The sequence below is a fragment of the Pogoniulus pusillus genome, chromosome 7 (genome assembly GCF_015220805.1).
Source record: "Pogoniulus pusillus isolate bPogPus1 chromosome 7, bPogPus1.pri, whole genome shotgun sequence".
Lineage (NCBI taxonomy): Eukaryota > Metazoa > Chordata > Aves > Piciformes > Lybiidae > Pogoniulus > Pogoniulus pusillus.
The window spans coordinates 22,210,046-22,236,586 of NC_087270.1; the positions used below are offsets into that span (position 1 = coordinate 22,210,046).

General features: G+C 46.6%; 2 protein-coding genes across 4 annotated transcripts in view; one reads left to right on the forward strand and one right to left on the reverse strand.

The window, feature by feature from the left end:
* SLC1A4 (solute carrier family 1 member 4) overlaps nucleotides 1–21,491 on the forward strand; it is a 36,891-nt gene extending 15,400 nt beyond the window's left edge. Inside the window, exons 4-8 of the mRNA XM_064146195.1 lie at nucleotides 5,298–5,464; nucleotides 9,842–10,075; nucleotides 11,695–11,889; nucleotides 13,302–13,436; nucleotides 16,167–21,491. Of these exons, the coding sequence (XP_064002265.1) occupies nucleotides 5,298–5,464; nucleotides 9,842–10,075; nucleotides 11,695–11,889; nucleotides 13,302–13,436; nucleotides 16,167–16,401 (966 nt within the window). The 3' untranslated portion in view covers nucleotides 16,402–21,491. The remainder of the gene's footprint in view (nucleotides 1–5,297; nucleotides 5,465–9,841; nucleotides 10,076–11,694; nucleotides 11,890–13,301; nucleotides 13,437–16,166) is intronic.
* Nucleotides 21,492–22,536: 1,045 nt separating this feature from the next.
* Nucleotides 22,537–26,541, reverse strand: part of APLF (aprataxin and PNKP like factor) — a 35,342-nt gene continuing 31,337 nt past the window's right edge. For 2 of the 3 annotated variants that reach the window (XM_064146197.1, XM_064146196.1), the window contains 3 exons: nucleotides 25,913–25,959; nucleotides 24,723–24,761; nucleotides 22,537–23,487 (listed from right to left, as the gene is read on the reverse strand). In XM_064146197.1, the coding sequence (XP_064002267.1) occupies nucleotides 23,318–23,487; nucleotides 24,723–24,761; nucleotides 25,913–25,959 (256 nt within the window). In that variant the 3' untranslated portion in view covers nucleotides 22,537–23,317. Of the gene's footprint in view, nucleotides 23,504–24,722; nucleotides 24,762–25,912; nucleotides 25,960–26,541 lie in introns of all 3 variants that reach the window. The other variant, XM_064146198.1, reaches the window with a different exon arrangement.

Below are 26,541 nucleotides of genomic sequence, written 5' to 3' on the forward strand. Positions count from 1 at the left end.
GCCTGCTGCCACATGGTGAGTGGTTTCAGTGGGGATGAGGGCAGCCCCTTCTGCCTGGGCTGTGCCTGTGCCTGTAAAACTGCATGAGCCCAGCTCTGCGCTCACCCCATCTGACATGGCTGCGTGGCAATGACTGCGGTCCAAAAAGCACTTTGTCTCCTCACAGCAGTGTGCCCTCAGGCAGGACGTGCCCGTGCAGTGAAAAGCCAGCTTCAGGATGACAGGCTGGAACAGTGTGCTCTTAGCCACGTGTGTTTGCTTACAGGTTAGAGCTGCTCTTCATTTAAGCTCGGGTAAACGAAAGGTGAATAAGACTCTTGTTTGTCTTCAATGTCAAGTTTGATCAGGGCTCCTTGGTGACCATCGGGGTCAGCCCCATCCACTGAACGTAGGCCTGGCTGTCAAGCACTTTTTTAAGGTTTGTCCAAAGCTGGCACTCTTAGTTGAGAGACAAGAATGCGTCTTTTGGCTACTTAAAACAGAGTTCTGGTTTCACTTTGCTCTTTTCCCACTTAGCAGACTCCAGTTTGATGCAATATCAGAAATAAACCCACTCTGGATGTGTCACTGGTGCCTGTTTTTGCCAGTGGTTATGATGTAAAGGTTATTTCTGCTGTCACTTTTCCAAAACTTTCAGTTGGAGCTAAGTCAGAGCTGAGCTGCTTTGATTCCAGAGGACGCCCTACAGTCTCTAGGGATGAGTGGACTAAATAGGAAGAAAGCATCATCATCTCAGTTTTGTGAGCTCAGTTTCAGTACTGCTCTGACCACATTATTTATGGGTAGATAAGGATTAAATTTGGAAGGGAAGAGTATGGTTCTTGGATTATGCTTAGTATAAATGTCGTAGTGACAGAAGTTGGGTTCTAGGGAAACAGGATGATATTCCTATCTAATGTTTTCTTTCATCAGCAGAATATTTGATTCCACTTCCCCAGTCAGTGGTGTAGAACACAATATTCTATTGATTACATTTTATTTCCTCACCACTGGTTAGTTTGCTCTGCCTTGCTCTGGATAATGGGCACGTAGATATATGCTCAGCTATGTCCTTTGTGTTGTTTCTCACGCTTCCCTCATGTTTACCTAGCTTTTATGGCTACATCCTCTCTGTTTGTTTGGCAGCAGGGTTTCCAGGGGCACAGGCTATCTCAGTTCCCCATCTGCAGCACAGGGAGGCTATCAGGGGACGCTCTTGAGTTCCTATTGTGGTGATAGTAAAAGGCCACAGACCGGTGATCGCTCTTCTTCCTCACATCACATGGCTAGTTTTGCTTTTCAGCCACCTACTACTGGGGGACAGCTCGATGTCAGCAGTTGTTTCCTTGATAAGCATTTTGTTTCAAGAGCTAAAAAAAACAATGGCATCTTCAGAGAGATTCAAGCACCAGAAGAACTCCATGAATCTTCCTACCAGAACACATAATTTCAAGCAAACAATACCGTTCATCCAGGAACAAAGCTCTCATTAAAGCTGTTTTTGTTTTGTGTCCACAATGCTGCTTGGTTTGGCAGCTCAATTGGGGTGATGCACTCTTCTGTTAGAGTACAAAAAGGCTGTTCAGCATCTGCCAGTTTTAGAGGCTGGGATTGAGAGGACCTTCCGCTGAGGATTTGCTGCTGGACTCTTGCCACATTGTGCTGCAAGGAGGTGAAATTCCCTGAACGCCACAGATTGTGCCCTTGATTTGCAGGGATCAGTTTCTTGCAGGTAGTTACTACTCTGTGCAAATGATGCACTTATGGCTACATCTGCCCTGATGGGAGGTGATGGCAAATGTTGTGTTGTAAAGAAACTGGTTCAAGAGGGAGAAAGGAAGAGCAAGATCTGAAAGGGTTGGCAGGATGACAGTGAATAGAGGGAAACAGCTAAAGGTTTTAGTGGCTGTGCAGAGTTCCTCCTCTGTCACCAGGAATCCAGGAATCCTCAGGTCAGAAGACCTAGGCTTGAAGGACTTAGTAAGTGTGACTACTTGCAGAACAGCAGCAGCAGTGATTGTAGGGCCAGGAGCAAGGTGAAAAGAGACATCTCCAAGGGTGAAAGAAGACTTCAACTCCATGTATTGTCATTCTGGAGAGGTACAGGAGAGCTCAAGGAGAGTTAGCCGGTTCCTGCACAGCAGGAGACTGTGAAGGTTAAGACAAAAGGTGAGAAGCCACCTGTGTCCTGACTGTAGCTGACTGGAGACACTACTGTCTCTTCCCTCATGTACTGTCCCAAGAACAAAATCTGGCAAGCCTTTGGCACTTGTGGTTCTGATAAGGTGGAGCAGTTGATGCTAGTGGGGATTGAATCACCTAGAGGAGCCCTGGATGTTGCTAACCAGGGAGGGGACCTTCTGAATTAAGCACAAGGAGCTCTGGCCCTGGTTCTCCTGTGTGGTCCTAAACTGTCCTGCTTTGTCCTCCTGTTTTCCCTACACAGCTGGTGGGAAGCTGGACAAGCCTGGTGCAGATTTCAGTACACCTCTGCCTCGTTCCTGAGACTTGATCTCTTGAGAAGCTCAGACAGTAGCTAGTTGCTGGGCTTCAGGCTCACACCACTCTGTTTAATGAGATAAGAAGCAAATCTCCAGCAGGAGATAAGAGGAAATGTCCTTCAAATTGTACCATGGGGGATTAGGGTGGATATTAGGAAAAAGTTCTTACCTGCAAGAGTGGTCAGGCATTGGAACAGGCTGCCCAGGGAGGTGCTGGAGTCTCCATCCCTGCAGGTGTTCAGGAAATGTGTAGACATGGCACTTTGGGGTGTTGTTTAATGGCCATAGTGGTGCTGGTTTGGTGTTGGACTTGATGATCTTGTACATCTTTTCCAACCTTAGCAATCCTGTATTTCTTTAGTGAAAGTGCTGCAATCACACCACGTGAATGAAACAGATCTTTCTTCCTTGGTGTTTTCCCATGCACTTTCTTCCTGCAAATAAAATTTGAGGCTCCTATCCTGAGTTGTACATTGGTGCTAATAAATTGTCACTAAGACAATTGCTGGATTCTCTTCAGCCTTATGGCCGACCTCATCTCCTAACTCTGGAATTTTCTTTTACCAATGGAAGTGAAAATTGAACCATGTGTGCATGCTGTGTGCACAGACAGTTTAGTCAATCAGTAGGAGGGGGTTTTTAGTCTCATTTTTCTAACCCCAAAAGAGCTTGTTTGTTTTTTTTCCTGGTCCAAATTTTCTAACCCCAAAAGAGTGTAGAGCATTCAGGCACACAAACCAGATTACAGACAAAGCACTTCAGCAGAAAAGGTGTTGCTGTCTGTGGAGAAGCCAGCACATTTCTACAGACAGCTCTGGAGATTCATTGTGCCCTGCTCAGTATCCTGCCTGTCTTTTCAGTTCTTACAATTGGAAATCAAATAAATCCTGACACGACTTAGTCCTGAGCAAGCAGCCACTGTAAAAAAAAAATGCAGCTCTTATGTCTAATTATGTTGTAGATAGCAAATAAAAAAATCCAGAAGCTTCATTGCTGGTAAAAACTCTTGGTTAGCAGTGGTTTCATCCTCATGCTTTTGTGTGTAACTTAGGTTTCATCCCCTTCCCTGCAGTTTCCATCCACCACAGTCCAGCTCAGCTTCCAGCAAAAATCCCAGGCCCAGCACTCTGGTTTTTTGTCAGAGTTAGCAGATCAGCATCCCAGTTTCTTTAGTCAATATTCAGTATAAGCTTTTAGCTCAGAGTATATTTTTCTTTCCTGGTGTTGAGCTAGTATCTACTTAAACTAGCCAGGAGGCCAAAACCTGTACACAAACCTAATCTGGATTAGAAGCCTTTCCAAATAAAACAACCATTTAACATGTTGAGCTTGGACTGCCAAGCTGGAGGGCTTAAAAGAACAAAACAGTTTATCAAAACAACTATATTTTTATGTAGCCACAAGTACATTCATTCAGGTTGTTTGATATTACATTGCCAAACAACCTCTAGCTCTCTTTGAGAAATAAATGGTGGAGGGCCAGCAGAGCAGACTTGTGAGCAGCCTTGCTTTTGGCAATAGCTGGATCCTGGTTCCAGACTCTTTATTTTTACCATGCAGCCACCTGATTTCTGAGAAGGGAAATGTGTATTTCTTCTGTTTTGGCTGTATCTCCTGTGGCTGACATGGACAGATAAATGAGCAGGTTTCCACAATTTGTCTCCTTTGTATCTCCCTCTCCCCACTTTCTGCTTCATAATGTCTTTTTGCTTCAGCAGTGTGCCCAGGTGGCCAAGAAAGCCATGTGGCCAGCAGGGCCAGGGAAGTCATTCTACCCTGTACTCAGCACTGGTCAGGCCACACCTTGAGTACTGTGTCCAGTTCTGGGCCCCTCAGTTTAAGAAAGATGTTGAGGTGCTTGAATGTGTCCAGAGAAGAGCACCAAGGCTGGTGAGGAGGCTGGAGCACAGCCCTGTGAGGAGAGGCTGAGGCAGCTGGGGTTCTTCAGCCTGGAGAAGAGGAGTCTCATTGCTGTCTACAACTACCTGAAAGGAGGTTGTAGCCAGGCAGGGGTTGGTCTCTTCTCCTAGGCACCCTGTGACAGAACAAGAGGACACAGCCTCAATCTGTGCTAGGGCAGGCTTAGGCTGGATGTTAGGAAGAAGTTCTTCACAGCAAGAGTGATTGACACTGGAATGGGCTGCCCAGGGAGGTGGTGGACTCCCTGTCCTTGGCAGTGTTTAAAAGGAGACTGGATGAGGCACTTATTGCCATGGTTTAGTTAATTAGCTGATGTTAAGTTTGACTTATGATCTGGAAGGTCTTTTCTAACCTGGTTAATTCTGTGATTCTGTGTGGTTCTCTCCTGAGTTTTGTCTTGGTATAAATATTGCACTAAATTATCGTAATGCCAGCAGCAAATGGTGCTTGGTGGAATGAGCAGAGCTAGGAAGCTGGTGTCAGTTGTATCTGCCATTTACACCTGCAGTCTCTCCCACACCCATCTTTCCTCACAGGGAAACAGGGAGGAATATTCCAGTCTTTTAACCACCTGTGTGGTGGATACTCATGCTGTTTCCTGTCTGCAGTGAGGCTTGTCCTGAGTAAACTGAGGAGGTTTCCTGTTCAGGTGACAGGTGTGGTAGTGAAAGGCGAGAGGGGAGGTAGTGGCAGGTCCCTTCCTTCTCCAGTGAATTCACGTCAGCTCATAACCAGGGAAGCTTACATCTGGACTGATCCAGATCCTGTTTGATTCCCTTCTACGAGATTCTGCTCTTTGCTGCCTGATCAATCTGAAGTCAACAAAAGGAGGTGACCCTTTGGTCGACTTTTGTGCCTGTTTTGTGTCTAACAAGCCTTCTTTTTTCACCTCTGCAGGTCCCTGTGGGCACTGAGATCGAAGGGATGAATATCCTGGGACTGGTGCTGTTCGCTCTGGTTTTAGGAGTGGCTCTGAAAAAGCTTGGCCAGGAAGGGGAAGATCTGATCCGCTTCTTTAACTCCTTCAATGAGGCAACTATGGTCTTGGTTTCCTGGATTATGTGGTAAGTGTGTGGCTGCAGATACAGTATTATGCTGAGTTCAGGAATCTCACCATTTAGCCATCCTTCCAGCTTTTCCCTGCCAGATCCCTCTTCACATTAAAAGTGAATGTCCTGGTGTCACATGTTGGGGTCTTTTCTTCTTGTTCATGCCTTGTAATTAGGCAGTCACGCGTAGCTTAAGATAGGAGTCTGGAGCACTTCAGAGGGTCACTTCCAAATCCTCTCCAGGACTTGTTTTTGATTAATTAGTGGAAGGAAGGCTTTTTGTTTCAAAGCAGCATTACCCTGTGGCTGGCTGCCATCGTGTGCCTAAAGGCATTGTCCTTGAGCAAATGGAGGAGATGTGCCCAAGGGAGGAGTACGCTCCTGTGAAGGGCAGGGATGTTTTTGCTTGGGCCGCACTTGAAAATCCTCTCTCACTACATTTACGCTCATAGCTGTGTGCCTTCTGTTGGTCAAAAGGTGCCTTAGAACTGTAGAATCATTGCAGTTGGAGAAGATCTTGAAGATTGTCAAGTCCAACCATTCTCTAACTCTACCAAGTCTGGGGCTAAGCCATGTCTCTCAGCATCACATCTCTGCCCCTTTGAAACACCTCCAGGGATGGAGGTTCGTCCGCCTACCGTTCTAGTCTTTGAGAACTCTTTCAGTTAAGAATCTGCTTCTGATATCCAACCTAACCCTCCCCTGACACAGCTTGAAGCCATTTTCTCTCACTTGTTAATAGGGAGAAAAGACCAACCCCCAGTTGGCTCCAGCTTCCTTTCAAAGAGTTGTAGAGAGTGAGAAGTTTGAGAGAAACCCTGTTGAATGCATGCATACAGTGGCCCATCTGTCTACTTGCATCAAACAGTGATGGAGAGCCTATGTCCCTTTGTGCAGGAGGGAGGAACAGTGCCAAGGGCTCTGCTGTCCATCCCACTGAAACAGTACTGCTGACTATTGAGTGTTTTGTCATTGTTATCAGCAAAGCCCAAATTATACAGAGAGTTTTTAAATCTCTGCTCTTCTAAGGTCTCTTTCTGTTTCTTAGGTGAAGCAGAAACTAATGAGCAGAGCCATCAGCTGTTTCTTGTTTGTGCTTGCTCCTTCAGAGACTCTCCTTTTCCTATTTCACATCTCTGAGAGTATTTACAAAGGTTGCTTGTTTGTCTTCTGCCTATTGATGAGCAAATGCATTGTTTCACTGACTTCCTTGGAGTCCAGATATGTTTATGGAATCAGTGTTGCTCTCACTGATCTCACAAAGCTGTTGGCAACAAATCAAGTCTGTATGTTAGAAACTGGAGCACACTGAACTCCTCTAGGGAGTGGTTCAGGCCACCTGAGTCGGGACATGACCAGCCTTCTGATTGGGTTTTCTGTCAGGTAGGATGAATCTGGGCCTCAGAGCAGTGTTGTGCCTGTTCTTATGCAGCTAGATAGGTCTAGGCTGCTCCTGTGAAACCAACAGTAGTAGCAGCTCACATGTGAAAAAGTCCTCCTAAGGACAGCCAAGAAGCAAATTCAGGGTAGGACATTTCCCACTCCCTTTCCAAAGCTGTTGGAAAATCTGTCAGCTCACCTTAGCAGAGGTATTTTTCTCCTTCATTCTGCATTTTTTATTCACATAATCATAATACCTTAGAGGTTGGGAGGGACCTCTAGGGATCATCCAGTCCAAGCCTCCTGCCAGGCAGGATCCCCCTAAGGTAGTTCACACAGGAATGCATCCAGGCAGGGTTTGAAAGTCTCCAGAGAAGGAGACTCCATAACCTCTCTGGGCAGCCTGTTCCAGGGCTCTGTCACCCTCACTGTGAAGAAGTTTCTTCTTGTGGTGAAGTGAAACCTTCTGTGTTCCAGTTTGTTGCACCTTGTCTTAATGCTGTGGATCACTGAAAAGAAATTGCCCCCCTCCACTTGACACCCACCCTTCAGATATTGGTAGATGTAGATAAGATCCCCTTTCAGTCTTCTCCAGACTAAAGAGCCATAGCTCTCTGAGTCTCTCTTTGTAGGGGAGACGCTCAAGTCCTCCAGTCATCCTCACTGCTCTCCACTGGACTCTTTCCAGCAGGTCCCTGTCTCTCGTGAACTGAGGAGCCCAATATTTGACACAGTATTCCAATTGTGGTCTTACTAGGGCAGGGTAGAGGGGGAGAAAAACCTCCCTAGCCATGCTGGACATGCTTTTCTTACTCTTTTCCTCTTTGTAATAAGTAGAAAGGTTCTAACAAAACACTTGATTTTACATAGGCTGCTGTCATAAGAGATTGTAAATTCAAAGTGTGGAAGCAACTTAAGTCTTCTACTCCTGAGTGTAATTCCTTGCAGGATGAATGCTGGCAAGAGGCAGTTCTTGTGTTCAACTGATTACAGTGCTGGTAATATAATCCTTTGCTTTGTGGCTTACTGGGACCACAGCTGACTCTTAACATTGCAGCCATAGCTCATACTTGTTCTTTGTCCTTCCCTAAGGCTTTTGTATAGTCCTGGTAGTTATTCAAAATCTCTTAAGCTGCACATGCTTCCCAAAGGATACTCTGGAATAGGTAAAACACTACCATGAGAAAAAGCAGCTTGAGCTTGTATCTAGTTGTGTTCAACAGCCACCCTCATGTTTAGCAGCACTTTCCCAACTTTCAATCCCCTTCTCTCCAGCTTCTCTTTTCAATCCAGTCTCAGCTCTGAATTTGGTGTTCATGTTTGCAGAGCTCAGTCAGGAGTGGGTCACAGCTCTGTCTGGCTTATTGGGTTGCTCAGAAACACAGCTGAAGGGCAGCATATTGCAGAATTGGTAGTGACTAAGTGGGGAAGGTTGAACATGCCAAGGAAGGACAGAGGGAGGTTGTTCATTTGGTAAGGAGCATGAAGGAGGTGCCCTCTGCAGAAAAACAGAATCGTGGAATCATGAAGGTTGGAAAAGGCCTCTCAGATCACCAAGTCCAAATGTCAACCCAATACCACCATATCCTGAAGTGCTATGTCTACACAGCAGAGCAGCTGCAGAACCACTGAGGAAAAGGAAGGCTAGGAAGAAGGGAGTCATCTGGGCATCCTTAAGGCTTTCTCACCTTTCTGAACTTTTGCATGCTTAACCAAACCTTCTGAAGTTTGCCCTGGCTCTACAAATCAGCTTGTCTGGAAATGGGCATTAAATTGGAGGAGAGGGTGGGAGAAGAAACATTCTCCATTCCCTGTCTCTACAAATCAGCTTGTCTGGAAATGGGCATTAAATTGGAGGAGCGGGTGGAAGAAGAAACATTCTCCATTCCCTGTCTCTACAAATCAGCTTGTCTGGAAATGGGCATTGAATTGGAGGGGAGAGTGGAAGAAGGAACATTCTCCATTCCCAAGAGGTGCAGGCAGATCTTTTGTAGTCAAATGCGTGTCTGGGGCAGGATTTTTGAGAGCTGGGTGATCTTTTAAGGTTTCTTAATCTTAGAAGCAGAAATGGATGACACATGGACAGCATCAGCAGAGTTACTCAGACACAGAAATCCGAAGCAGAGCTTCAGAAGAACTGAGCCTGGAACTCTGGGCCTGTAGCAGTTCCTGCAGTTCATTTAGTAGCTCTTGTGCTGTAGGTGCAAGGGCAATTCTGTCTTCCCAACTGCGCTACTGGGACTGGAGGTGTGGCTGTAACCTGCAGGTGGCCTTTTCCCTGGAGCAGCTCCAGGTGTTCCTAACAAAAGAAACATCAAACAAGTGCTGTTGTCCTAAGATGTGGCACGTTGCTAGATGGGAGGCATGGTAATGTGTACGTGGCTGTTGGCTTGAGGGAAGCCTGATCATTTAGCTTAGCCTTTTGTAGGCAAGTCAGCAGAGTTCATTGCTGTCTTTGGCATGTGCCTCAGCAGCTTTTAGCTGAGCTGTCTGGTACGAGCATGGATTTTTCTTTCCTACACTAAATATGTTGGCACACAGTGCCTACCATTTTCATGACCTAACTTAATACTTCTGGTGGTCTTCTCCATATGTCTAAAATCCTGCTCTTCCACCCTTTTCTCTGCTCCAGTGATATGCTTTCTCTTTCCTCTCCCTGCCCCATCAACAGCGACTTTAGCTGTAGGTCTTTCCTCATCCCTGATGGACTAAAACTCCACAGGGCTGTTATGTCCTTCTGGCAGTGTTTCTGCTTCCCACTTGGCTTCTCTTCATCGCTCTCCTAGCTGCGTGGTTGAGGGCATAGGTGAACAGAGCTCTTTTTCAGTTTGACTGTTTGCCTTCCACCAAGCAGGAGTGCTTAGAGAGGCCTTCCAACTTTGCATAGTCTGAGTGAGTGGTGAATAAGGAGCAGCATATTCTTTAGCACAATGTTATCTCCAGGCAGGAAAAGGGCACATTTTGCAGGGCTTCTTGTTTGTTCTTAATGGCAGGCAACGTTTCTTTGCACAGGTATGTACCTATTGGCATTATGTTCCTTGTTGGAAGCAAGATTGTGGAAATGGAAGATATTGTGCTTCTGGTGACCAGCCTGGGAAAATACATCTTTGCCTCTATCCTGGGCCACTTCATCCATGGAGGAATCATTCTGCCCCTGATTTATTTCGCAGCTACGCGTCAAAATCCGTATCGCTTCCTCCTAGGACTTATCACACCATTTGCCACTGCTTTTGCCACTTGCTCCAGGTAGGTTTCTGTGCTTCTTTGGGGATTATAGCCCGTGGTTGCATTTGTCACTGTGAAACGGTTATATCCCAGTACCAAACTGTGTGGAGTTTGAGGTGTATTGTTGCTGAGATTGCAGAACGGGATCGGAGTGCAGAGTCTCACTGCTGTCAGCAGGCGGCCACACAGCACGTCCCGAGAAACAATCCCTTAAAATACTGCACTGTAGTGTCGTCCTGAGCTGGAAATGGTTGTGTGGAAGAGTTGAAAGTATTTGCCTTAAGAGGATCCTGAGAGCTGTCCAGTTTTAAGTAAAATGGGAGCCAGTAGTGAGGGACTTGGTCCTGTGAAGTTTAGTTCTCCAAGTTCAGATGGATCTGGAACAGGTTTAGAATAATTTTGCAGGAGCAGAGCAGACTTACTGGCTACTGAACAAGGACTTGGCAGTACTGGTTTCAAAGATCTGGCCTGACCAGCTTGCATTTGTCATAACCAAATGATCAAGCATGTCATTTGCACTTTTCTCAAGGGGCAAACATCTGATCAAGTATTACCACTGTATGAAAACCATTTTGGGTCATCTACAAAAGAGATGCATGTCTGTTAGAGGAGGTGAAGCCCACGAAATAAGAGAGGGTTTGTGAATAAAACTACGCCATTTATCATGCAAGAAATAAATCCAACAATGACTTTTATTTGCTTTTACTATTGTTAGTTGTTCTTCTTACATGTCTGCTCATTTGAGAAGGGACTGGTACGACACTGACAGAGATTACTGGTGCATCTTTGCGTTTACATTGCCATTTTTTGGAGTATTTTCCTGGGTTTGAGATTTGATCATTCCACAGCCCTGTTATACTGCATGCTGGGTGAAGTACCTGCAGTACTGCATCCAGTTCTGGAGCCCCTACTACCATAAAGATCTGGATGTGCTGGAATGTGTCCAGAGAAGGGCCATAAGCATGATCAGAGGGCTGCAGCTCCTCTCCTGTGAAGACAGACTGAGAGAGTTGAGGTTGTTCAGCCTGGAGAAGAGAAGGCTCTGAGGAGACCTTATTGTGGCCTTCCAGGATCTGAAGGGGGCCTACAAAAAAGCTGGGGAGGGACTTTTCAGGGTGTCAGGCAGTGATAGGACTGGGGAGAATGGATCCAAGCTAGAGGAGGGGAGATTTAGATTAGCCATTAGGAAGGAGATCTTCACGGTGAGGGTGGTGAGACACTGCAATAGGTTGCCCAGGGAGGTGGTGGAAACTTCATCCCTGGAGGTCTTTAAGGCCAGGCTGGATGTGACACTGAGCAACCTGATCTACTGTGAGGTGTCCTTGCCTGTAGCAAGAGGGTTGGAACTAGATTATCCTTGAGGTTCCCCCCCCAGCCCTGACAATTCTGTGATTCTATGTCATGAGTAGTTGCTTGTGGGAGATTACAGACTTTACCAGCTACTGCTGAGTGGCAGCAGATTATCAAATACCCACAAGAAGGTCCCTCCTTGTTCCCATGACAGAGAGATTCCAAAGTGGCATTGTGGTCTCGACAGCCCTGTCTGCAATGTGTTAGAGATGTGAAATCCACGAGACAGTGACTTTGCAGCCAGTGCACGGTGATGCTCTGTGCTTGACTCGTGCCTGTTGTGCCTGCAGCTCGGCCACCCTGCCGTCGATGATCAAGTGCATCGAGGAGAACAATGGCGTTGACAAACGGATCAGCAGGTTTATCCTTCCCATCGGGGCCACGGTGAACATGGACGGAGCTGCCATCTTCCAGTGCATGGCAACTGTCTTCATTGCTCAGCTCAACAACGTCGAGCTCAACCCTGGGCAAATCTTCACAATTCTGTGAGTTGTTTGCTGTTGCAGCCAAATCCTTCTGGCCCCCAGACATGATCAAGCCTGTGGTCTCGCTGTTAATAGCTGGTTTGCATTCCACATCTCTGACCTAAAGCTTGCAAGCTGCTATGAAACATAATTGCAGGGTGATTACAGGAGGGAGCATGTCAAGCTTCATAAGATTTGCCAGAATCTTGATTTAATAAAAGGTGGGACCTGGGAGAAGTAATTGAATTCTGAAACAGACTTTGAGCTCTTTAAAGCTGTTTCTCACATGAATTTCCTCTCCTCCCTTAAGTGGCTCACTCTCCCACCCTCCACTCCCCATGAAGCTGGGTAATTGAGGCATGTTGCTCTACTCCTAAAGCTACCTGATTCTCCCTCTGGATATTTTAAACATCCTCCTGCCAGCTCTCCAGTTCCTTGTGTGCCAATTTCACACAGAGAACTCTGCTTGTGCTTACCTCTGCCCTTGTTAACACCACATGGACGGCTTCCCAAGACAGACCCATTAGCATTCCCCTCCTTGCTGCTTTGCTCTGTTATCCCCTCTACCACCTCAGTCCTGTCTTCTCTAGGGCTCTCTCCCCTCCATTCCTGGAATATCCTCCTACTTCCATATTCTATGCAGTGTCATTCTCTTAATTTCCCTCCTCAGAATCTCTTTTTGTCAGGATCCTGCAAGGAGTTGTAACACTTGGCTGTACCAGAAGGCAGTAGCTCTACCCACCAGATGCCTCCCAGTGACAGTTCCTGGCAATTTTTCCACTCTCCCTGGCCATGTTTTGTTTCCTTCCCTATTGCTTGACTGTTTAAGCAGGGTTAGGGCATTACTTCCTTTGTGGGTAGCCAAATTAGTGTTTTAGGTAGTCCTAATGAATCAAGTGTTAACACAAGCCTAAGGATTATGCAGTGACAGTCCAAGGAAAACCTGGTTGCAGCTATCTGCACATAAGTGTGGTCCATGTCTACAGCACCACAGGTTTCCACCTTCTGATTTAGGGTTTGTATTGGCAACGAGCTTCAGAGAAGAGAGAGTACCCTGCATGGCAGGGTCTGCCCTTCTACTCTGGGGCCAGGAGGTGTAAAGGGCTCAACATATTTGAGCTGATACATGGCTCTGAAATGGATACCTGAGTAAGGCAGCAAGATGGGGCTGTGTTGGTTGGGGTTTATTTTCTGCAAAGACAAACACAGACCCATTGGCCTGGTGGCTTTTGAGGATGCCTCCTGGGCAGCCGTGCTCTGTACCCATCACTTTGCATCAACAGGCAGGAAAAGGTTTGCCAGGGAAGCAAATGATCCACGTGTCCCAGGCTGCAGCTCGTTTACAGCTCCCATGGCAGGGCAGTGTGAGATGCAAGCACAGAAGAGGAGTGCTGCAGAGCTCCTGGTAACCAGCCTCATGCCTTGATTTGCAGAGTGACAGCTACTGCATCCAGTGTGGGTGCAGCTGGGGTCCCAGCTGGAGGAGTCCTCACCATTGCTATCATCTTGGAGGCCATTGGACTTCCCACCAACGACCTCTCCTTGATACTAGCAGTGGACTGGATTGTGTAAGTGCTTTAAGCCACATGTGTCTGTTGTTCCATGGCATCTTGTCCCCCTGCACTCAGTGTTGGTGAGTACTGGATTCAGTTCTGGAGCCCTCACTACAAGAGGACTGAGGTCCAGAGAAGTGCAACAAAGCTGGTGAAGGGGCTGGAGAACAGGTCTGGTGAGGAGCATCTGTGGGAACTTGTGTTGTTTAGCCTGGAAAAAAGGAGGCTGAGGGGAGACCTATTCTCTACCAACCCTGAAAGGAGGCGGAAGCCAGGTGGGTGTTGCTGTCTTCTCCCTAGTAGCAAGTGACATGATGAAAGGAAATGGCCTCAAGTTGGACCCCAGGGGAGATTTAGGTTGGATATTACAAAAAAAACATTTCCACTGAAAGAGTTCTCAAAGAGAGACTGCCCAGGGAGGTGGTTGAGTCCACACCCCTGGAGGCATTTAAAGGAGTCAGAGATGTGGTGCTGAGGAACGTGGTTTAGCCCCAGACTTGGCAGAGATAGAAAATGATTTCAGTCGATGATCTTAAAGGTTTTTTTCCAACCAAAATCATTCTGTGTAGCCCATTCAGGTACATACAGGGCAGGGCAGGGCAGTCCAAGCAGCACAGTATTAAATAAAACCCCACAGGATAACAAAAAAGGTGGCTCCCCCCCAGTTAAAGCAGTTAGTATGCTAAATCCTTGCTGCAGGTTTTTGACTCAGCCTTTACTGAAGCATAGTTCTCCCAAGTTTCAATGAAGAAGGATTGTAAGAAGTTTGTTCAAGCGGTGGAAGGCTTTCTTGGTCACCTCTGAAGCAAGTCTCCATCAGAACAATTGCTGTTGCCACCTCTTGTTTGAGCTATTTTTGTAGTTCAAGGCTGGTCAAAGCACTAACACAAGTGCCACAGAGGTGCTGTCCACTGGCAGGGCAGGGTCACAGGGAGTTTGTGGCACCCACCACAGCTGCTGCATCCAAGCGCCATTCTCCTCCTTGAGTGGTGAGAGGAGATCTCCTTGGCAGCGCTGGAAGAGCCTGTCTCACCACTTAGTGTAATTATGTCCTCAGTCAGGCCCTAAACATACTTTCTGTACTATCTAAATTAGATTAAGGAAGACTCAGAGAATTTGTTTTGCTGTAGCCATGAACTCCACCTGTAGGTCGTTCCTTATAGATGAGTCCCATAGAACAAGACCTGTTTCTCCTTGAACAAGCATCTCATGAATTACAGCATGCTTTAGAGTTTAAATGGCTGTGAAGCAAGCATGGTCTGGTCATTTAAAAGCATCATCTGCTTTTAGGCTATCTGGATAAATTGGGTAGTGACCTGAAATCACTTGACAGTATGGTTCAAATGATCTGTTTTTCCACCTAAGTTCCTGGGCAGTTCCTGGTTTGGCCTGTACACAACCCCTCTGCTCCGCCTTTTAGAAACACCAGCCACTCTGGATAGGTGGTGCCTTCACAGCAGCTGTGCAAATCAGCATGTCCAAGGACAGCCTCGACCTCCAGAGGTTAAGGAAGAAGGTAGCTGTATCACCTCCTGCCCTTCCAACACTACAGGTGTCTGTGGAGCACAATCATATTCTCACAGCTTCATCAGGGCCACAGAATCTCAGAACCATTCAGGTTGGAAAAGCCCCTCAGGATCACCAAATCCAGCCCATATCCTTACTCTATAAGGTGCACCCTAAACCATATCCCCAAGAACCACTTCCAAATGACTTCTGAACACATCCAGAGTTGGTGACTTCATCACCTCCCTGGGCAGCACATTCCAATGCCTGACCACTCTTGCTGGGAAAAAAAAAATTCCTAATGTCTAGTCTAAACCTACCCAGTTGCAATTGCTGCAGCTCTTGGGCATCAGCCACCTGCAGAGGACTGCAGAGACAGGTGCAGCAGTAGCTAACCCTTTGTCTTCCTAAAGGGTTTACAGTTGTAGCTGTGCATTACACAAGCTGTAGGTGCAAGTACTTGGAGGCAGGAGTGGAAGGCTCCTGCCCTCAGCCTGTGTTGTGCTGGTATCCCTCTGTGGTCAGCATTGTTGTTCTAGTTGAGGACCTCAGCCTTGCAGTAACAAAAGGAGGGAGGAAGGCAAGAGTTCTGTGTCTTGTTTTCATGTGAGCCCTTGAGTTGTCAAGAGAGGACCACAGTTATAAGTTAAGCATGTGCTGAAGTTAGGCTGTAGAATGACTGAGTGAAGTCTCAAAGTCTTTTTATTGACTCATAAACCTTCTCTGTTAGACTCTGGTAGGTGGTAGTTTTGTGTTGAAGGACCAAAGATTAGGACAGGTGCTACTATAGAGAAATCCAGAGAACAAAAGACATTCTGTCAGCTTTTGGAAGGACCCCTCCTTCAGTAGGTGTTTAGGTTAAAGCACAGATTAGTGACAAAGAAGAGCTGCGTGCTCCAAGTCATCTCTTGGATCATCCTGGATCAATTCCTGTTCTGAACTCGCGTTTGAAGAATGCTGGCCTGGGAAAGGGGAAGGAGGTGGGCTGGGAAAAGGAGGATGCTCGAGAGGCCCCACTGAGAGACCGGAACCAGCTGACAGTAATAGTTGAGCTGACCTGAAACCAGCCCTGGTGCACAACTGTAGTTCTGAAGTGGTGGAAAATACCTATTGGTAACACTGTCTCCACTGATGTTAGTGGATCAGCAGGGGTCAATCAGCTGCCCTTACTGTCTTGTAACTCTCCTAAGCTAAAAACCTGCTGCTTTGTTGTTTTTGTTTGTTTCTAATCTTAACCAGGGACCGAACTACCACGGTTGTGAACGTGGAAGGGGATGCCCTAGGAGCAGGCATCCTTAACTACCTGAATGAAAAAGCTAACAAAGAGAAAGAGCAGGAGCTGAAAGAAGTCAACGTAGAAGCTGTTGCCAACAGCAAGTCTGAAGGGGAAACGTCGCCTTTGGTAACCCACAAAAACCAAGTGTCCAACACGAGCAGCCCAGCAGACCCTGAATCCAAGGAATCAGTGTTGTGAACCAGAGGGCATTTGTCAGCACATGCCCTGGAGGTGGACTGCTTAATGCACCTACGAGTTTGCAGTGCTGAAAGGGGCTGGGTGGTGCTTGAGAGTTTCCAGCTTCAGTCTGGAATACATTGGCCTGGGGAAGGGGAGGGAGGTGGGGTGGGCAGAGAAAGAGTGTCGGGAAAGAGCACTCAACTGCTTAATAGTATTTGGGGAATTCCTTTGTGTGTGTGCTCCACACGCACAGCTGTACGTGGAAACAATGCCACTGAGACTCTGGAGCTAACCAGAATCGTGTTAGTAAAGGCTTATCTGGGTTGGACATGGGGAGCAAACCTACCCAGTATGTGCTTTCTGTAGGGAACAACTAGTAACCTTATTGTACTGCTGTTCAAGTGGAGATCCAGCCTAGAAACTCCAGAGTGGGGGAAAATGTTGCTTTAGTTCCTAGCCTGGGAACACTTTCCTTGCAGACACTTCACAGATTGACAGAAGCAGCGTTTTTCTCTCACTCCCCTTTCTCTCCTGTTCTCTGATCCTTTAAAAATGACAACTCTATCCTGAAAAATGTCTTTTTCTTTCCTTCTTTTTAAACCTTTTGTTTCATATCTGTATTAACAGCTTATAGGGACCCTTGTTCCATTCCCCCGCTGCATTGCAGCTCATAGCAGCTTTCCTGCCTTTTGTGAGTAACTGCCAAACTTGGGACCAAACATAGGAGATCTTTGTGCAGATCAAGAACTGGTTTTCTCCTTTCCTTAAGCAAGCCGTTAAGGAAAAAAGAAAATCTAGAGGAAACACAAATTTTGCTAATCCCTCTGGGGTTGAAAGAAATGTGGAGTCTGTTCCAGCATAAATACGTCAGAAAGAGGCTTGCCTGTGCCATCATCAAGAGATGAAGAAGTCAGTCCCTTTCATGCAAAGAGGCAGGCAGGCATGCATGCTCCTTTGCTAGCACAGCCTGTCCTGCTCATGTTTATTTAATGGCTCAGTCTAAACAGCTTAAGTCATATGTGGCTGAGGGAGCAGCGGTTGTTTAGTCTGGAGAAGGGAAGGCTAAGGGGAGATCTTACTGCTTTCCACAGCCACCTGAAAGGAGATTGGTGTTGGTCTCTATTCCCAAGTAGGAGGAAATGGGCTTTAATTTGTGCTGGGGAGGTTCAGATTGGACATTAGGAGGAATTTCTTTACTGAGAGCGTGGTCAGACTTTGGAACAGGCTGCCCAGGGTGGTGGAGTCACCATCCCTGGAGGTGTTCACAAAGCGTGTAGGTGTGGTGCTTCAGGATATAGTTTAGTGGTCATGGTAGTTGAGTTCTGGTTGGACTCGATGGTCTTAGAGGTCTTTTCCTACCTTAATGATTCTGGTATCCCTCTTCCAGCAAAACTGGACAGGGGAGGACAAAGTCACAACACGCATCCTGTGGGAACTGGTGACAGGCAAGTCTCAGTGTTGACTTGAAAGGGGAAGAGAAGAGGTGAGTTTGTAGCCCTGTATAGCTCAGTTGATCTAGGAGTTTTGGCCTTGCTCTAGATGTCCTTCTGGCAGGGGCTTACTTTTAGTAATTGTAGGTGGTGCTGGGCCAGGGTAATGCTTAATGGCAGCTGGTAATCTTTGCTTGAGGCTGAGACAACTGCTTCTGGATTATGACTCCAACTTTTTTCCTTTACAACATACTTCCTGAATTTGAACTCCAACCCTGAACAAAGTCCAGTAGAGATCCTGTTGATTTCTCTTGGCATTTTGGACAGCAGATGCAGCTGTGCACATGCTGAGATCTGCCTGGACTTGTGGAGCTCTCCCTTGGCTACCTTTTAGCAAAATGATTGCCTGTGTCTGTTAATTCAGCACTATATATTCACACTTAGCTTTGATAATAGAGTAACACAAAGCCTCCCGTTTTTATCCTTTCTTGCTTCTGATGAAGCTATCTTGGATTGAGTCCAGCATCAGTAAGTTTGCAGATGACACCAAGCTAGGAGCAGGTGTTGATCTGTTGGAAGGTAGGAGAGCCCTGCAGAGGGACCTGGAGAGGCTGGATGGGTGGTCAGAGGCCAATGGGATGAGATTGAACAAGGCCAAGTGCAGGGTTCTGCACTTTGGCCATAACAACCCCAATCAGCACTACAGGCTGGGGACAGAGTGGCTGGAGAGCAGCCAGGAAGAAAGGGACCTGGGGGTACTGGTAGGTAGTAGCTGAAGATGAGCCAGCAGTGTACCCAAGTGGCCAAGAGAGCCAATGGCATCCTGGTCTGTATCAAGAACAGTGTGACCAGTAGGACAAGGGAGGTTATTCTTCCCCTGTACTCAACACTGGTCAGGCCATGCCTTGAGTACTGTGTCCAGTTCTGGGCCCCTCAATTCAAGAGAGATGTTGAGGTGCTGGAACGTGTCCAGAGAAGGGCAACGAAGCTGGTGAGGGGCCTGGAACACAAACCCTATGAGGAGAGGCTGAGGGAGCTGGGATTGTTTAGCCTGGAGAAGAGGAGGCTCAGGGGTGACCTCATTTCTGTCTACAACTGCCTGAAGAGAGGTTGTAGCCAGGTGGGGATTGGTCTCTTCTTCTAGACAACCAGCAACAGAACAAGGGGACACAGTCTCAAGTTGTACCAGGGGAAGTATAGGCTGGATGTTAGGAGGAAGTTCTTCCCAGAGAGAGTGACTGGCATTGGAATGGGCTGCCCAGGGAGGTGGTGGAGTCTCTGTCCCTGGAAGTGTTCAAGAAAAGCCTGGATGAGGCACTTAGTGCCATGGTCTAGCTGACTGGCTAGGGCTGGGTGCTAGGTTGGACTGGATGGTCTTGGAGGTCTCTTCCACCCTGGTTGATTCTATGAAAGGTAAGCAGTCACTGATATTTACATTCGTGGCACTAGGAAGAGGCAGCTCCAGTTTTGCAGCAGCAGCAGACTTGATTTGCAAAGCATCCTTCCTGGTAAAGGGGCACAAAAAGAGGCTTGCAGAGATGTGGCTGCCTCTGAGGGAAAGGCCACCAGTGCGTCAGGGTTGGCTTTTGAGTCGTGTGCAGCAGCAGGGCTGTGTAAACAATCCAAGTAGGAAGGGATTAGTCAGCCCACTCAGAAACTGCAGGTGGAGCTTGCTTTTTAACGTTTGTTTATAACCACGTCCAGAAAATTTGGTCATTCTTTGGCTCAACTTCAAAATGGAAGGAGACAAATGCAATTCTTTAGGGACATCCTTTGCCCAGTATTTATTATTGTTATTTAGCTTTGAGTAGATCAAGACCCACTGAAACTTTGTATTTCACCTCAATAGAATCATGCTGACTCCTTTCAACTCAGGAAACCAAAAGTGCACTTTGTTAGCTGACAAGGAAAGCCAACAAATAGAGAGGTGTTCTGAAGAATGTTGAGAACCATTTTTGCAAGCCTCCAGCAGAGCCTTTTTTTTGTCTTTGGGTTGTTTGTTGTTTTTTTTTTAACAACTCTTATTTAAATAACTCTTTGGAAAAACTCTGAATGCACCAAACTCCACAATACTTGGATTTTGCAGCAGCATATGGATGTCTCAAGGAAGGGAAAAACCATGACTATTCCCGGTGGGCTGGGTTCTGCTCTTGCATTTTATCCACCATCAGACATCTAGCTCCCCTGATGCCCTCCTTTGATGTGAAAGCAGGCAGCACTCAAATGAAGTAGCACAGCTACCATTTTGGACTAGAACAGTTCTCAAATTGACTCTTTTTTTTCACCCCAAAGCTGTTGTTTCCCATGTTACACACACAGGCAAGTCCAAAGGCTTGCCATGGCTGTCTTGGTCTTTCTTCCTGTGGTTGTGTGCCTTGGTTGTGTCTCCTGCTTGCAGCAGTGTGCCTCTGACTGTGGAGCCCAGGAAATGGCAAATTAAGGCAATTGTCTCAAAGCCTTCTTAGTATTTTCCAACAGCAATGCAAAAGCTCAGAGTCTTGGCTGAAGAGGGCCTCTGCCAGTCTCCACCAGTGGATTGTCACCTTCTGCATTGATGTGAATGTCTTGTCCCACATAAATGCTTGTTAGAGCAGTCAGGCCTCAGGAGGTCAAACCAGCCTCAGAGCAGGAAGTTAACATAGGCAATCTAACACTCCTGCAGACAGGTGCCACACAGTTTATGTGAACCTGTTTGGTTCTCAAAGTGCCAGAGAGCTGTCATCCTGCAGAAGCACCAAAGTAGGTAATGCTTCAATTGTTCCTCTTGCACAGCATGAGGGAGCCCTGAGTGTTCATGAAAGCAGGTCTGCTGGGTAACTTCTGCTTGTCAGAAGACCTCTCTGGACCTTTGTGTTCTTGTCTGTGGCAGATAACATTTCTTGTTTTCATGATGGCCATGCTAGGGCCAACCACTTGGCTTCACTTTTTTTTTTGTCCCAAGGTACAAATGCAGAAGATCCAAAACCAGTACCACGTTCTCTCAGCCTGTAAAACCTTTGGCACATGCCAGCAGCTGCCCTTGGACCAATGTGAATCCCAATGGCAAGCCTGTGAGCTAGCAGCCCATTTGCTTTGTGTGCTCATGGTCCTCAGCTGAGGCCACTGGAAGCAAACTGAGAGGGCTGTTGAAGGAGGTGTGGGTTAGATGCTGTCATTGACATTCACAGTGTCCAGTTTCAGGTCCCTGTGGGGCTTTGCCCCAAGAGGCTACAAGCTGAGGTGCTCAGCAGCAGTGCAGGTGCTCAGCTCTCAGGCACTCCATAAATACAGTGCCAGTGTGGCCCTTAATTCCAGTGTCTCCTCAACCAATGTTTCTGTTCTCCAGCACAACTGTAAGTAAGTTGAAACCTTTAGTCTATTCCTTTTAATTTTTAAGAAGAAATAAATGGCATTTGGAAAACTCTGGGTTTGGGGTTTTAGTCTTTGAGATTTCTTGGTTAGTGGTTTTTTTTTTTTTGTTCTCTGCAAGTTAGAAATTCCTTAGGGAGACAGAGGCAGGCTCCAAACAGCTCCTGCCATACCCTCTAGTAGTATGAATGCTTTTGGGGAGAAAGCTGTGGGAATATGGGAAGAGGAGTCTGTAAGCCTTTGGCAGGTGCAAGCCCATTTTTATCTCTGATGCCATTTGGATTTCCAATCTTCTCTTTTTTTTTTTAAAGTAAAATTTCTGTGACTGCTTTGCTGGCTTGGCTGTTTTTCTGGTTTGGTTTCTGTGGAGGAGGGGGATTTTGGGGTGTTTGGGGGGGTTTAAGGGTGCTTTAGTAGTGTTTGGGTTTGGAGGAGGAGATTGGCTGGGTTTTAGGGGTGTTTGGGGAATTCTTCAAGGTTTTGGGGGGGTTTCTGAGGCTTGGGGCTGTGATTGTGGGAGTTAGGGGTATTTTTGTGGGGGGTTATGGGAATTTTACAGACCTTTGGGGCATGTTTGAATTTTTTTTTCTTTCACATTTTATGGGTGGGTTGTATTGGAGTTTTGGGTATGTTTGGGGGGTTTTAGATAGATGTTGGGGTGTTTTGGAGGGAGGAGTTTAGGGGTGGTATTGTTTGCTTTTACAAGGGACGGTAGGGGAGCTTTGTTTGGGTTTTTTCCTGGATTTTAAGAGTGATTTGGGTGTGGGTTGGGTTGTTTTAGGGCAGTTTTTGGTTTTGTTTATTATTCTTCCATGTTTCTAAGGCCTTTTTACTGATGTGGTTTTTTGGGGTTCCTGAGAAACCATCAGACACTAACCAACACCAACTGGGTTCTTTCTGTATGGAATAGCTTTAGCACCCAGAAAGCCACTGGCCAGCAGAAGCTGAAGTTTTCCAAATTCAGAACATTTGCCCATTGTGACTGTTTACAGTTTCAGCATCTACAGATTTTGGGAGGAGCTTCCAACACACCACTGGCAAACCATGATCCTGCAGCCAGAGGCAGCCCAAGGCCTTTGGAGCAGTGGCCATTTTAAGCAAGGAACATTTTGTCACTCAGCAGAAAAGCTTTGGGTGCACTTGGGTGTGTTTATGTGGATGTCTGTTCTCAACTACGCTTGTGCAGATATTCACAGGGGAGCCAGAGCCACAGAAGATTTGTTTCCCTCCCCACTAAATTTCAGGACTGTGTGTCTAAAACCATGCCTGATTCACATGGCTCCAATCTTGAAACATAGCAGGAGCTTTTAGCTTAATTTCTTGGAAGGTCAGGGAATTGTGAACACACTGAAGGCAAAATCTTGTGACAAAAGACTTGAGAAATCAAAGTGAGACAGCTGCATGTTTTTCCCACAGCGTGTTACAAGTTTAACCGTGCAAAGAGGCAGACTTTAGGTTTAGTGTGAAGGGAACACTATTGCAGTGATGTACAGGCATGGGCAGAGGCACTGTGCAATTGCAGCAAACAGGCCAGAACTGTTGCTGGGACAGCCAAGTGGTTCAATACGCTGATATACTGCTCTCAAGTGACTTAGACAACCTGCATCTAACCACTGTACATCTCAGAATCAAAGAAATGACACCTAAAAGGAATGCTGGTGGCTGACCAATGAAGTTTAAAACCGCCCTAGCTCAAAAGAACATCAAAATAAAGGTTTAGACAATGTACTCCAGCGATGGCTAAGGATTAGTCCTCAATACTGCACAGTAGATACTTTTTCAGCAGAACAAAAGGCTTTCCTGACACCAGCGTTTCTTTCAAGCACAGGAAAAAGCAACATTAACAACCTTTCAATTTGCATTTCAATGGCGCTGCAAAAAGGAATGAAAAAAACCCAACAGAACACTGAGCTCAATCCTCTGACTCCATCACTTGAAACCCAAATCTCTACCCGTGGAAGTAATACACATGGAAAAGGAAGGCATTGCTGAAACCCCTTTGCCACCATTACCATCTTCCTGTAGCACCTCCATCACTGAGAAAAGAGTTTCCAAAGCAGTTTTGCACATCCTTGTTTCAACAGAGCCAGGTTGGGCATCGGGAATGTTGTTGCAGGCAGCTACTCTTTGGTCCTGGCGAATCTTTGTGCTTCTTGCTAAAGCGTTTCTACATCTTCATTATCCTTGTCTTCTGAACTTGGTTCCCAGTCAGAGTCTTCATCGGTAGGCTCACACTCCTCTTCCTCATCATCTGTAAAGGTGTCGTTAAGGTCATATTCATTTGGTTCTTCATCACTGGCAATGTCTTTCTCCACAGCCCTTTTTCCTGTAGGGACAAAAACCTCACATGTTCATGAATCATAAATACAGAGCTCAAGAGACCTTCCAAGGGTCATCAAGTTGGCCTCCTTCCTCTAAAGAGGAAAGAATTAACTAAAGCACTCTACCTGCTGCTGGCAGTTTTATTTTCAAGACTCTCATGAAGAGCTGTGCCCTCACTGCAGCACTTACCAGTCGGATCACTTAGCACTTGGAAAACAGCATTGTGTCTCTTCTGATACCCTTCAGGTATTTCTAAGCATTGATAAGATCCTCTCTCCATCTTCTCTAGGCTTTACAGCATCAAGTCTCAGCCTTTCCTTGTAAGAGATGCTCCAGTTCCTTATTACTGGAAGTGTCCTATTATCATCATCCAGTTCCCTTATCATAAAATAGCCTGGGCTGGAAGGGACCTCCAAAGGTCATCCAGTCCAACCCTGCAGTCAGCAGGGACATCTTCAACTAGATCAGGCTGCCCAGAGCCCCGTCAAGCCTCACCTTATATTTGGAAGCTTGCTAGGAAACCTACAAAGTAGCATATAGGAGAATCCTGCACGGTCTATAGCTGCATCACATCACTCTGCTAAGCAGCAGACCTTAAGGTCTTTTCCAGCCAGGGGATTCCATGATATTACTGAGATAGACTACAGCTCTCCTGTGCTACCACATAATCCTCACTGCTGACTAGAAGCTAAAGATGCATGCTGACAGTGAAAGCTGCCCCCAGCTCAAAGGCATTAACCTTCTCCAGTGTAGTCCTAACAAGCCAGTCTCTTAGCCAAACCAGCAACATCTCATGGTAAGTGTAAGAAAAGCTCACCAGCAAATGCACAGATACCACCTCAGAATTGTTTAAAGGTCAGTATGATGCAGAAGGAACATCTCAATGTTTCAAGAGCAGTCAATCTTCACTGGGCAACCTTAGCATACTGGACACACTGGATTCCATCCATCCTATTATGACCCCTATGTAAGGAAGAATCAATTCTGCCTCGTGTCTCTCCCGAAAACATTTGTCTGTTTTCTCGCCTGCCTCCAGGGCAGTACAGGTTTGCTTAGCCAGGAGAGCCTGATCCAAGTTCCATTTCAGCACTATTACTTGTGAAAATGCAAGCAGAGTCTGTGATGACTATTTCTCCCAGGTTAAGTATTATCAAGCATCTCCAGCACTATTAAATGCCAAAACCCCAAAGCAGGTTGGATGCACCCCATGCTGATGTGCCCACATAAGGACATACTCACTGTTCTTTGAAGGTCGTTGTCTGGTTCCTCTTTCAGTTACTAAAGAAAGAAAAGTTACCAGTCAGGCAGGAGGGCAGCTTAACACAAGGGTTGTTCAGAGATGGGGCTGCAGTGCATTAAGCAGAGTGTGGCCAGCAGGTCAAGGGAGGGTCTCCTCCCTCTCTACTCTGCCCTGGTGAGAACACACCTGGAGTATTGTGTCCTGTTCTGGGCTCCCCAGTTGACAAAGGGCAGGAATACATGAAAGAGTGTCCAGTGGAGGCTACAAAGATGATGAAAGCATCAGAACATGTCTGATGAGGAAAGGCTGAGAGACCTGGGGCTGTTCAGCCTGGAAGACAAAAGACTGAGAGGGATTCTTAATGTTTAAAAATGTCTGAAGGGTGGGTGTCAAGAAGGGGCCAGTCTCTTTGGGACAGGACAAGGGGCAGTGGACACAAACTGGAACACAGGAAGCTCCACCTCAACATAAGAAAAGACTTCTTTACTGTAAGGGTTATGAAATCCTAGACCAGGTGCCCAGGGAGGCTGTGGAGTCTCCTTATCTAGATGTTTTCAAGAGCCATCTGGATGTGTTCCTGTGTGATCTGCCCTAGGTGGTCCTGCTTTGGCAGATGGGATTTGGACTCAATGATCTCTGGAGGTCCCTTCCAACCCCTACCATTCTATGATAAAAGGCTGATTCACAAAAATAAATGCTGCAATGACTGTGCTGTATTTGCAAGCATAACTACTCTGCTGCTCTAAAATAGTCTTTTTATCTTTGAGGTGTTGTACAGTTTCTGAGACTACTCAGATGAATTGTTATGACTGAAGTGTAGGACCTGGCACTCAGCCTTGTTAAACCTCACACATTGACTGCAGCCCATTGGTCCAGCCTATCCAGATCACTCTGCAGGGCCTCCCTCCCCTCAAGCAGATCAACATTCCCACTTACTTTCACGCTGTCTGCAGACTTACTGAGGGTGCACTCAATCTCCTCATCTAAATTACTAACATAGACATTAAACAGGCTCAGCCCCAGCCACACAGACAAGGACAAGAGTTCAGGCTCGAGAAGAGCAAGGGTGAAGGGCAATACAGAGTAAGTTGCAGTGTTACTCACAGTAGCTGGAAGTATTTTGGTATCCATTATTGGGTTCTGAGGGTTTCCCCCCCAGCTTTGAGCTATATTGAACAACCTGACTTACCTGGAGGTGCACTGTGCTTGTATTCCAGCTTGTGCTGTGGATTCTTCCTGCAAAGAAGGAAACAGGAAAAGCTTCATTTGCTACCATGTTCACACTTAGTAAGCCCTGAACCTCCCTTGGGAGATGATTCCAATGTCTAACTGTTCTCATGGGGAAAAAGTTTCTTCTGGAGCCCAAAGGGAATCTCCCCAGGAGTAACTTGTGCTCACTGCCACCTGTCTTTTCCATGTGAGTCCTGGAGCAAAGGGAGTCTCCGTCCTCTTGATAGCCACCCTTTAGGTACTGCTACATGGTGGTAACACCTCCCCTAAGCCTTCTCTTTGCAAGGCTGAACAAACCCTGTTCTCTTAGCCTTTCTTCACATGGCAAGACTTCCTCTGATCACAGTTTTGGGCCTTCTCTGGATACTGTCTAGCCTGTCCATATCATTTTTGTACGGCCGGGGCCAAAACTGAATGCAGTGCTCCAAGTGTGTCCTGAAAAGCACTGAGTGGAGTGGTACAATGACTGACTCCATTGGTGATGCCCTTGTTGATGCAGCCCAGCATTCTGCTGGCTTTTTTAGCTGCTGCACCACTGTCCACTCATGCTGAACTTCTTGTCTACCAACAGGTCCCCCTTCCACAGGG